The sequence below is a fragment of the Salvia miltiorrhiza genome, chromosome 5 (assembly GCF_028751815.1).
Source record: "Salvia miltiorrhiza cultivar Shanhuang (shh) chromosome 5, IMPLAD_Smil_shh, whole genome shotgun sequence".
In the NCBI taxonomy this organism is placed as follows: Eukaryota; Viridiplantae; Streptophyta; class Magnoliopsida; order Lamiales; family Lamiaceae; genus Salvia; species Salvia miltiorrhiza.
In genome coordinates, this window is record NC_080391.1 from 34,889,521 (window position 1) to 34,901,568 (window position 12,048).

General features: G+C 36.9%; 2 protein-coding genes across 2 annotated transcripts; one reads left to right on the top strand and one right to left on the bottom strand.

The window, feature by feature from the left end:
* The first annotated feature begins 324 nt into the window (after positions 1–324).
* LOC130986974 (photosynthetic NDH subunit of lumenal location 3, chloroplastic) lies at positions 325–1,437 on the top strand. The gene is made up of 3 exons (XM_057910524.1): positions 325–726; positions 814–1,103; positions 1,177–1,437. The coding sequence occupies exons 1-3, from the start codon at positions 504–506 to the stop codon at positions 1,273–1,275; spliced, it is 612 nt and encodes a 203-aa protein (XP_057766507.1). The 5' UTR covers positions 325–503; the 3' UTR covers positions 1,276–1,437.
* On the bottom strand, positions 1,359–6,717 carry LOC130986972 (kinesin-like protein KIN-14N). The gene is made up of 17 exons (XM_057910523.1): positions 6,501–6,717; positions 5,917–6,171; positions 5,627–5,771; positions 5,401–5,510; positions 5,198–5,317; positions 4,901–5,104; positions 4,280–4,489; positions 4,126–4,200; positions 3,904–4,050; positions 3,640–3,778; positions 3,437–3,546; positions 3,003–3,164; positions 2,712–2,920; positions 2,452–2,533; positions 2,271–2,375; positions 2,089–2,193; positions 1,359–1,701 (listed from the first exon to the last, which is right to left on the bottom strand). The coding sequence occupies exons 1-17, from the start codon at positions 6,543–6,545 to the stop codon at positions 1,519–1,521; spliced, it is 2,406 nt and encodes an 801-aa protein (XP_057766506.1). The 5' UTR covers positions 6,546–6,717; the 3' UTR covers positions 1,359–1,518.
* Between the last annotated feature and the right edge of the window lie 5,331 nt (positions 6,718–12,048).

Consider the following 12,048-nt stretch of genomic DNA (forward strand, 5'->3'; position numbering starts at 1 on the left):
AAAAATTCACTTAACTTAATTTATTTTTCTTTTAGATAATATCCTTACACTATATTAAATACCAGCTCACTCAGTTTACACTACAATCTTTATCTCCTAAATAACGTGACAAAAAGAAATAGGTCAAGTCGGTTGGGACAAAAGAGTATTCCCTCGGTCCCAATTATAATGGCGCAATAAAAATGAGCACGGAGATTAAGAATAAGATGTTAAGAGTGTAAAGTGGATAAGAACCACTTATTTTATACGTGAAGAGTATGTAGATATCACATAGTATTTTTAAAAAATGTCATTATAAATAACACAAATTAAAAAGGAAAATGTGACATTATAAGAGAGACGGATGGAGTATTATTTATTAGTAGCATGAGTAACAACCGTGGCAGTGAAGGAATTTTACGGATATAGCATGAGTGGACAGGACAGTCGTAGCGCTACAACGGATATGGCATAAGCTACTCTGTATCACCAAAACAAAACCATTCTTCACTTAGAAACCAGTTATGGCGACTACACCTAATCTCAACGGCGCCCTCCCCGCCGTTATAAAGCTTGGCGGCGTCGAAAAGCCACGGCCAAGCGGGAACGATCTCCGGGCAACAAGGAGAGTCGCCATTGGGCTGGCCTCGATTACACTCGTAGCAAATGCCGCCACCGGAGCCTCAGTCGCCCAAGACAACGGGTTTTGGATCGAGGGCCCCATACCAGTGCCATACGCCAACAACAGTATGCATATATTATACATATATATATATACACTTTTTTTAAAGTTTGCATGTGTTGCTGCTGCTTGAGTATTAATTCTTGGTGAAGAAATCGACAATGAAGAGACGGGGACGCGGTCGTTCCTGAAGAAAGGAATCTACATTGCCAACATAGGGACGAAGGGGAGGATGCAGAGGTTGAGACGATACGCGTTCGATCTGCTAGCAATGGCGGACTTGATAGCGCAGGAAGACGCCTGGAACTACGTCAGGCGCTATCTGCGCCTCAAGTCCACCTTCATGTACTTCGACTTCGATCGAGTCATCTCGGCCGCGCCGCTTGATGACAAGGAGCCGCTCATGGACCTTGCAAATCGCTTGTTTGACAGCTTCGAAAAGGTAAATTACTTACCATCTATTTTATTGGAAAAGAAAAGCAATGGAGTTGGGGAGTAATTGTTATTTTTGACAGCTACTAGAAGCAGTGAGAAAGCAAGATGTTCCTCAGATATACTCACGTTATCAAGCAACCACACCACTTCTGCAAGAGGTTATGGCTCGAATGGCCTAAAAATCATGCTGCTCACCTGCTCTACTTCCAAATGTTTTCATCATTGTATCCAAAAAAAAAAAAGAGAGAGTGAGGCATGTTCAGAGAGAATTTGAATTTGTAACGATTTTATCTATTATCAATACAAACATAATGTCAGCTTACACAATACATGGGCTCAAGGTATCAAATCAATCAAGTTACAAGATTGCTTAGGTTAGAAGGGCATCTTAATGTTTCAATGTAAAATACACTTTCTAAATATCAGCCAATGCTCAGACGAGAATCTGAATAAGACTTTAGGCTCGTTTGGCGCCTTGGTACACCTATTTCACAAGCATTAACCTTTCTAGCAAACCGCAGTGAACAAACTGATTCACCTACGGATGAAGGATCCGGTGACACGTTGACGAACATCAACGTCTTGGAGTCTCCACCTAAACAAGGCTGCAAGTAGAAGAAAACAAGAGGGCTTGATTTCGAGATCACTTATGTTGCAAACCCAATGAAAGCAGATGTGCAAGCAGCATGTGGTTCCAAGATAAGTTGCTTCTATTGCTAGAGAGCATTTCCCATTGAGAAGAAAGGCTAAAAAGCTGACACTTACATATATTTCTCTAAGAAATAAGAATATCACAATAAAACAAGCAAAAAAGGTCAACATTTCTCTAATGCCAGTGGAGATGCCACATGAATTCTTCATTAATCTAAATGTAAAATAAAAAAGCACAAGGGTGAATGCTCGATTTCAATCCTTTTTGGAACCTAAATATATTGATAAATGCTATCATAAATCATAAGACACATATAAGCAGTGTTTGGTTGAACAATCACCTGGAGAAGATAGGTTAATTTGGAGTTCCTATAAGGGACATGCTCCTCCTTCTTGGCCAAGGCAAATATAACATCACTTAGCGCCGACAAGCTCTTGTTGATGGCCTGAGTAAGGATTGTAAACAAGTCAAGAAATACTAGATTTGATTTAAGAAGAATACAGATTATTGTAATTCTGATACCAGAGTTTCTTTCAACCGATCTCCAGTAGCGCCACTCTTAGATAACCGCTCGCTACCAGCAAGGTCAATTAAATTAAGAACGCCTTGTACTTGTTGATCGGTACTCTAATAACACAAAATACAATATTAAGTTGTATAAATGATAAGTTTGGGATTGGTGACCAGAGTTAAATGGCAACACCTCATTAAAACCCCTAATTTGCAGGGTGAAGACAAAATGGCTCCTTGAAGATTGTTCATTCATTTGAGTCTTCCCTACGGACCTAAAATCAAAGTTTAATAAATAGAAACAACAAGCTTTTAGGCAAATTCTTAGTGGGTAAAGCAAAAGAACTACAAGAAATTGTTGTTTAAAGTGCTTGAAACACTGCAACAATTACATCCAAAAAGAGCTCATACTTAGGCAAAAGAAGAGGATTGAGGGTACATGTATATTATTACCTACTCTGCACTGCTCGGTCTAAGAGGTAAGAAACCTCCTTGCTACTACGAACGTCCACAATTGTCAGATCAGAAACATAAGTGTTTCCATTTGCATCATGTTTAATATTGTATTGCTTCCCATTTTCTGGTCGAGATGTATCAGAGCTGGATTTGTTTGGCACCAACAGATCACGAATTGTTTCATTATATATTTCAAGCATAAAAACCTGAAAAGATGATTATAGTATGGTAAATAAGTTGAAGGGGGAAAAAATATTTTAAGTAAACAAAAGATAATGCAACAGTCACCTGCATTTCATATTTCCATCCTTGGGCTTGAAGAATTTGTCTCGTCTCAAATACCTGCTCTAATGTTCTTGGAATCAAACCTCTTTGATCAGGTGACTCTGGCTTGCCCATCATAGTATATGTCTTGCCGGAACCAGTTTGCCCATAAGCAAAAATACAAACCTGACATAAACAAACTAGTAATGATATAATTTGTCAACTAACACGATAATGCAGTGTGTGTGCTCATTTTCCATTTTTCCTTTTTTATTTTTTTTCTTCTGAATCTCCTATTCTCTGTAATCACAAGAAACAACTTGTTACTGTTTTATGAAAATATGAACTATTCATCAAATCTCAAAGAAAATAGGTCATCACTAAAAAAAGTTTTTATAAAAATCTTTCTTTGTGAACGAGCCAGAAAATCAATAAGATCTCTATAGACAATTTATCACCTTATAACCATCCAGTGCACTCTGTACTAGCTGTGCTATTTCCACAAAAACTTCTTCTTGGGACGCATCGGGCATAAATGCTTTGTCAAAAGTGAAAGAATGCTTTTGCCCTGAGAAACATCATTAATTAGGGTCAAAAAATGGAACAAGTGAACATAAATCCACAGAACATGTGAATTTCTAACTCCATCAAGTAAGCTCACCATTTTGATTAATATCAATGCCTCGACCCATTGATTCTGTGGATGTTGGGAAAGAGATTACTTTTGTGTCGGTTCCAATCCCGTCATCAGACAAAAAGGGCCTCACTCTACAAAAGACACGTATATTGCCTTTCAACTCCTGTATTGACAAACAGATCTCAATAACAATTTTAATAGAAAAACTCTAGTACATAAATTAAGATAGACAATAATCTATTATGAAAAATTTCTAGAAAACTGATAAAATGTAGATACTATTAGTACCAAGATAGTGTTGTGCAGTTTTTTACGAAGCGTTTCTCCTTCTGTAATTTTCAATTCTGCATCAGTCAGTTTTTCTTGTAACTCACGAATAATTGTCTTTTGTTCCTCAAATTCAGATTTTGTCTCTGTTGCTGACATGTCTGACAACTGACATAATGGTAAACAAAGATAAGAATAAAAGTTGTGAGTCCAGACTAATAAAACACATTCCAAACAAACAACCTTCAGCTTCTTCTCTGAAAATGCCAGCTGCTCCTGCAGTCGTCTGATTTGCTCAGTTTGACACAAGCAAGTTGACTGACAAAAAAGAAAAAGCGTAGCTATTAGAGAATGCTTCCAGATTCTTAATTCTTGACAGGCGACAGGATAAACAAACCTCTAGCTCATTCATTTTGCTAGTGAAGCTATCTAACTCAGCAATCGACTTTCCAGCACATTCTTTGTATTTCATTACTTCAGTTGATAAAGCCTGAACTTGAAACAACTGCCGATCACGATCATCTCTTATTTGCAGCAAATCGCCTCTCAAGCTTGTAACTTCACTAGCCAGTGCCTCTTTTTGTTTTACAGCCTCATTTTGCGATTCCTTTTAAGATCAAACATATATAAGAATAAATAATTATTTGATGAAAATGTATCAGCATAGCAAATAGCATTGTCTTTAGCAAGAAACATGAAGTAAATCAACCCAACTGCTCAATATATCACATTAAAGATAGTGTAATACATTAAAATAACACATATAGCTCAAGTGAAAAGTTGAACTAAATAAATTAATCGATATTGTTGCTAGAACATGAAAATCATGGAATGTTTTAAGGTTAGCTTGATCGAGTTGACCAATTAACACATCAAATTTCTCATGCTATGAAATAATAAATACCATTCACAAACTAGACAACATGCATGTTACTAACTATGGGAAAAGTATCACAGTCTCCTTTTAATTCTTCTAGAATGAATTTAGCATAGGTCACAATTGAAACAAAAAACTCACCCTTGAGGTTGCAAGTTGCTCTTGCAGAGAACTGTAGTGGCCTCTCAATGTACTAAGGTTTTCCACAACTGCTGCCTTCTCTTTCTCAACATGTTTCAGTGTCTCATTAGTTTCATGAAGTTCAGATTGCAGCCTACTGTTATAATGTTGTAAGCTTGTGTTGTACTCCTGTAACCTCTTGTACATATCATTGAGTGACTGAATCTGCACAAGACATTTAACACCCAGAAGAACACATTAGGATGAGAAATTTGAAAACAGTCCTTAGCAATATGCTTTAAGGTATCCTCTACAGACCTTCTGGATGTTACTAGCATTGTCTTCTTGAGTTCGCTTGAGTTCTTCTAGAAGGGAAGCTTGCACTTTCTCTGCGGCAAGTTTGGACTCTCTTTCTCGTGCTAAAGAATCCAGTGCTTCCTGTATTTAACAATTAGTTCTTTGTGGTGCTTTGGATAATAGCAATCCAAAACCGTGTTTAATGTCCCATGACAGTCTCATACCGATTTATCTAGCTCCACTTTAGTATGCTTTTCTTGCAGAGTGTCTAGGTCTTTCCGCAACTCTATGACGATTGAATTCAATACATTTTCCTTCTCTTTCATCAGCAGTTCTAACAGTGGTCACAAATTTAAAGTTAAAAGATAAATCACGTTAAATACTTTTTTACTAGAAAAAACATATTCAGCAAAGACCAAGAATAGCCAATTAAGAAAGAATCACCCTTACCCACATCACTGCATTTCTTTTCTGCGAGTTCCAACAATGTCTTGAGTTTTTCCTGCTCTGTGACATGATTGCCTTCTCGCTGTTGGAACCACCTAATACACTGCTTGAGCCTTTTAATGCAGTCATCCATTTGTTCTTTCTTTTCCTGAAAAAAGCAGAAGCCTCCCGAATTAACAGTAAATCAACAGACTGAAGCTCATTTACATTCACATTGACAGTGATTAACCGCCAGGTCATACCCAAACTGTGACACAACTAACCAATTAAAAGAAAAATCCCATTCAAAATACCTTGAAATTGTAGTTAAATTTATTTTTACTTCCGGGTTTCTCACTGAGCAAGGCCTCTACATCCTCTTTCGTGAACTCAATAACTCCACAATCAGAGCTGCTTGGCGGCCTACTGTTTGGAGGTGGATCCTGCCCCCCATTAACTACTGAAAATGCTTGCCGGGTTTGTGGTCTGGCCACACTGCTGGATGACATTTTAGTACCTCCAATCCTTCGTCTCTTATCCACCAAAACCTCATCGCCACTGAACTTACCCTGCATAAAACAAGGAGCACCCCCAATTCAAAAATAATTTTTTACAAAAAGGTAGTAATTTGTAGAACACACCTTCGAAACAACCGATAAAACATTTGTGTCCTAACTCCCTCCTTAAAAAGGAAAAAGTAATTCAATCAAAACTATCCCAACACATTATCGAATCAAACATACCAGCGGCATTTACTGACAATTACCGAAATTTCACAAGAAATAATTTAAAACCCTAATCGTGCACCAATACCGAACAACAGGCAAACATTGAAACAATAAACGAAACCCAGAGTGACTAAAAGCAGAAATGTATTTGCAAGGGAAACGGCACTCACATGTGAAAGACCAGGAGGAGGCTTGTTCTGGTTCTTGGAAGCCATACGCAGCTCTCTCTCTCTGTCTCTCCGAGGAATTTGACGGCAGAAGTTGAAGGAGAAAAGATCCGGATTGGGAAGAGCGTATGTACAAACGAGAAAGTGAGGGCCAGATTTTGAAATTTTTTCAAAATTTTGTCTGGCGGTAGTTTCCACAGAGATCCGTTGTAAATTGAACTTAAAAACAAGATGGGAAAACTAATGACTTATTTTTCATATTCTTTCTAATCTTAATTTTAGCCCAAAATACAAATAGATCATGTTATAACCATGAGATGGAGGGAGTATTGGTACTTGTGCACTATATGAAAAATATTTTTATATTTTCGCATATATAAAATTGATATCAAGTCTATTATATTTATAAATATAATTTTAATTTAATATGTTTGAGAAAAATATTGAAAAAAATAAAAATAAAGAAGAGTTCACAATAATAAAAGTTGATAATACGAAAAGAAAAATAAAATAAGAAAACAAAGAAGTTAAAAAAATGGAAATTAGATTTTCAAAAAAAGATGATAGATTAGAGAGAATTTTGTTAAGTTTTAATTTTTAAATAAATATAACATTTACATCTTAAATCTAATATTTACATAAAATATATCAACTTAAAGCTCTTGACGTGATTTTTAATTTTATATACATATCAAGTATTTTATAATTAGCAGAATTTCACAATTTTATAAAAGAAATAAACAAAAAATAAGAAGATAAATGAAAGAAAATAAAAATATATATATAGTTTACAAATAAACCTTCAATTTATTATAATCGCAAAATTGATTTATAAAAAGTCTTAGTTGCTATTAAGAAAATATTTTTTTTATTTATATTCAAATAAAATCTTATTTACGAATAAAAAAGTCAAATCTTATTTGATTTTATGGAAAAGTCTTATTTGTATTCAAGCAAAGTTTCATTTACAGATAAAATGTTTTAAAATTCTATTTTCTCTAAATAAAAGTTTTACTTGATTTTGTGAAAAGTCTTATTTACATTTAAACATCGTTTTATTTACAAATAAATTGTCTCAAAGTATTATTTATTCTAAATAAAAGTCTTTTTGATTTTATGAAAGTTTTATTTACGTTTAAACAAAAGAGGCAGTCTTGTGTGCTCCATGGAGCACCGTGCTCCATGACACTAACACTAACACTATCTTGAAATGACACCAACACTATTTTGTTTTACAAATGACATTATCATGTTATATAAATAACACTGCTTGAAATGACACTAACATTATAAATAACACTGCTTGAAATGACACTAACACTATTTTATTTTACAAATGACAATATCATGTTATATAAATAACACTGTCGCGAATAACACTATCATATTAGTGTCATTTAATGCAAGTTTTAGTGTCATGGAGCACACAAGAATTTGCGTAAACAAAATCTTATCTTTTGTTAAGAAATATTTGATTTTATGAAAAGTAAGTATAATAATAGCGCCGATAATGGGCTCAAAATCGTTATTCCCTCCAACTCACTTATATTCAAGAAATTAAGACTCGTAGAGATAATAAGAATAGGTAGAGAGATCATATAGAAAGATATGAGATATAGAGAAAGATGTGTCCCTTGAATATAACTATATTAGTGAGTAGCAAGGAAAGAAAAAAGAAAGTTCATCGAAGTCCTCATTCCTGATTCAATGTCTAAATGTCCAACTAGTCGACCTCAATATAAGCAACAATCATCTAAGAGAAACAGCTCCAACTGCTATCAGCTAGCAAAAAAAGTTCAAGAAGACTTATTAGAAATATATTTGATTGGTGTAAGTCTTAACGTAACACATAAGTTGCAATCATCTAAAAGGGCTTACATGATTTGCAGATATAATAAAAAAAATTCAAGAAAATCACATCTTTTACTACACAAGCTATCTTTGGGTGTCTACTTATATCAAATTCAACAACACCAGAAAAAACAAAGTGAGATTTTTTATTTTTGTTGGAGAAATTGGGGAACTTTTTCTTTTCAAATGTCATCTAACAATAAACAAAAACAACGCATTACAATAAAGAACACCAACCAAGCAAAGAGATGGGGAAAGAGAAGTTGATAACACTCATTTTTCTGTGATTTTGAATGTTCATATGATGTCAATTTTATAGGGAATTGAGTGTTTGATGATTGTCTTATGCTTAAATTGCTTTTATCTTGTGAAATATGATATTTGCTCATACTTTGATGAAACCTATAGAAATATTGAAGGTGAATTTGGAAGAATGGTTTGAAAGGAAGTTGCAGATAATCTCGATATAAGTTTGTTGGCGCAAATGGATCGCAAATCGAAATTTTAACGAGAAAGATATGGCCGAAACAAGAAGTCGTGTACAACAGCGGAATGGTGGCGACCCCCACGGCGATCATGTGGCGACCGCCAACTAAAGAAGGATTTTTGGCTTGAAGGCAACGACCCAGGCATTGAGCGCCGCTGTGGTCGCCGAACTTGCTATTTTCTTCGTGTTTTTGCGGATTTTTGTGTTTTTATCAGTATTTTCGAGTTATGTACTATGTCTTTTTCATGTGCCTATATATAGGTCCTTTTGTTGACCTATTAGACACCTCTCTTCTCCAACTTTTTATATTTTTTCGGTTTTTAGACTTAGAATTTTATTACTTTCATAGATTAGATTTATTTTCTGCAAGACTTTAAGATTCAAACTGTTTATTCAGATTCATTCTGAGGTTTATCTATTTCATTTATTTCAGTCTTCTCTATTGCTTTCTTTTAATTATGTTTTTTATTTATTTATGTCTGGCTAGTTTCGTTTCTGATTCTAGGGTTTGTGATGAAGCAAAAATTAAACACACTCAATAAATAAAAATGATAAAAAAAAGACTCAGATTTACGTGGTTCGATCATAAGATCTACATCCACAGGGTTTTGGAGTTTTTCACTATATTTGGAGAGCAATTACATTTACAAGTTGTGAGAATTGAGTAGAATGACTAACTTGTGTGTAAAAAAAATGAAAGAGCCCTATTTATATGCTATTAAGTGAACTTAGCCCATTTGACCTCTAAGGCCAATTTATCTAAATAATTGGGCTTAAGCCCTTACAATAGTCTTCGGCTTGGAGCTGAGTCGTTAAAATTGGGAGCCAAGACTGGTTTGCCGGAGCTAAGTTCTCTTCATTTTAAAAGAATAATCAAAGCCTGATACCCCATCAGATTAGCCCTGTATTTGTCAACATTGCACAAAATATCGAAAATAACAATAATAATAATAATAATAGCAGTAATAATATTTAAAATAGGATTATATTAAAAAAGAAAAGAGAAAAAACAGCAAAACCTAAACCCTTGAAAGCACAGAAAAGCATACTAAGGGCCGAGCCTCGTTAAAACCTCAGCAAGAGGAAAAAGAGTACCCGTCTATAAAGAAAAAAGTGTTAGAAGCTGAGTTGGGAGAATCTCAGAAACTCCGGCCGGACCATCGCTCCTAGATAATCCCGGCTTCCCAACACAAGAAAGAATGAGAAGAGAAGAAAACGCAAGGGAAAAAACAGAACCCCAAACAAGCAACACCGATGTCGGTCATAGAAGGAACCCCGGCCTGTAAGACGCCGTCGTCGAGGCCCTCCTCCAGCCATCGTTCAACAAAGGAAGAGAGGCCAATCAGCCGGTGATACGCCGTCGCTGAAGGCCCATCCTCCCCAAAATAATAACCTCTTACGGCCGCTCCACAATAAACAACTACCTGGATGATGCCGTCTTCAAGGTTTCCCAAGCCCCGCAGCAGCCACAAAAACCAGATGACGCGAGGTGTGAGAGTCCCAGCTGGTAAGAAGCTGTCGCCGAGCTCCATCACCCCATCATCGGAACCAAACACACACCAGACGTACCAAAAACAGACCATCAAAGAAGCCCAACATCCCGATGCCTAACTCCATCCAGCGAGCCACGATCAACAACCCCAAAACCGCCCACCAGCTGTTTGAATAAAGCTCGCAGTAAGAAACAAACAGCTCAACAAACCTCTGGCAGCCACAGTACGCACCAAGGAACAGGAAACAACCCACGATCATCACTGACCACATTCCTCACCATCACCCTGATGAGCAAGCTCCTGGCAAAAACCCGCCCACCAACTGCTCGAAGAAACCCCGCAACAAAAAACAAGAAGCTCGATAAAAGCCCACCGGACAAACCGAAGCAGCAGCGCGAGTAAGAAGGCGACTCCAGCCGCAGCAAATAAAGGCTTCTCCTAATCCTTGCTTGATAAAACTCCCTCACAAATGTTTGATGGAAAGCCAAACTTTGATGCTTCTCTCTTACATGAAGGAGAAAACAGTAGATAGAGCTCAACAAACTCCTTTCCAGATCTTTCTTGAGAGCCGCATCTGGAACAAAATAAACCTCCCGCGGAGTAAGAAAGCTAACTCTCGGGGCAACCACCGGAGTACTCTGTGAAATCTAATTTCCAGCACACCGGAAAATTGTAAAAAACTTCAAAGAACATTCCAAGATCCACCACCATAAAAACCAAACAAACATTAATTCTTTATACGTAAATGGCTATGCGTATGCCTGTCAATACGAACAGCTTTTTGAATTTCAGCAATTTCATGTGGCCACCATCCCTCCTCTCTTTGATGGTTTGCCATTATGTCCGCCGCCGCGTTACCTTCATGATAAATATGAGAGATTTGTAAACGGAAAGTAGTAAGGATGTTAAGGATAGAATGCCAAGAAGCTGCAAATCTCCAAGGAACATCTTTCGAACGCGTGTTAAGAATATGAACTACATAGGTCGAGTCCGACTCTATCCAAAGGTGGTGCCATCCGCGCAAATTGGCAATTTGAATAGCGGTTATGACAGCCAGGAGTTCCGCCTCATAAGGATAACCAACGCCTCCTTTCACGTGGAAACAGCCTCTGACCCAACTCCAATTGTCTCTAAAAACCTCGACAGCAGCAATTCGACCCGGAGCCCCCATTGCCGAACCGTTGGTATTAACTTTCATCCAAGGAGCCACAAGAGGCCACCAATGCACGGAAATAAATTTCGGGGGAGGGGCGATCCTAGGAGAGACGCCAATCTTCCTTAACATAGTATAATCAGACCACGAATTACTCATGTGACCAATATTACGGCAGTTCATGTCCATCTCCCTGAAACAAACTTTTACCATCTGGAGAACGCGCCTATAATCAAAAATTTTGTCATCATAAACACAACTGTTACGTTGTCCCCAAATGGCCCAAAGAGCTGTAATGACACCAGCTTTCCAGAGACAATTAAGTTGTGAGCTAAGTTTTAGATTCCAAGTTGCCACCATAAAGTTATGTATATCAATCTCATGGGCAGCTTGCTCAAAGCTGAACCAGCTGAGCAACTCTTGCCAGACCATTTTCACCGCCGAGCAAGACCAAAAAATATGAGAAATATTTTCGGCCGCATTAAAACAAAACGGACAGTGATTCGACATTTGAATACCTTGTCGAATCAAGCGGTCGTGAGTAGGCAGCCTATTATGAATGATTCT

Coding starts and splice junctions, on each gene's coding strand:
- LOC130986974 (XM_057910524.1), top strand. CDS start 504: ATGGCGACTACACCTAATCTCAACGGCGCCCTCCCCGCCGTTATAAAG. Junction 727..813: donor AGTGCCATACGCCAACAACA/GTATGCATATAT, acceptor TTCTTGGTGAAG/AAATCGACAATGAAGAGACG. Junction 1,104..1,176: donor TGTTTGACAGCTTCGAAAAG/GTAAATTACTTA, acceptor TATTTTTGACAG/CTACTAGAAGCAGTGAGAAA.
- LOC130986972 (XM_057910523.1), bottom strand. CDS start 6,545: ATGGCTTCCAAGAACCAGAACAAGCCTCCTCCTGGTCTTTCACAT. Junction 4,051..4,125: donor TTTCAGAGAAGAAGCTGAAG/GTTGTTTGTTTG, acceptor CCATTATGTCAG/TTGTCAGACATGTCAGCAAC. Junction 3,779..3,903: donor AACTGCACAACACTATCTTG/GTACTAATAGTA, acceptor TTGTCAATACAG/GAGTTGAAAGGCAATATACG.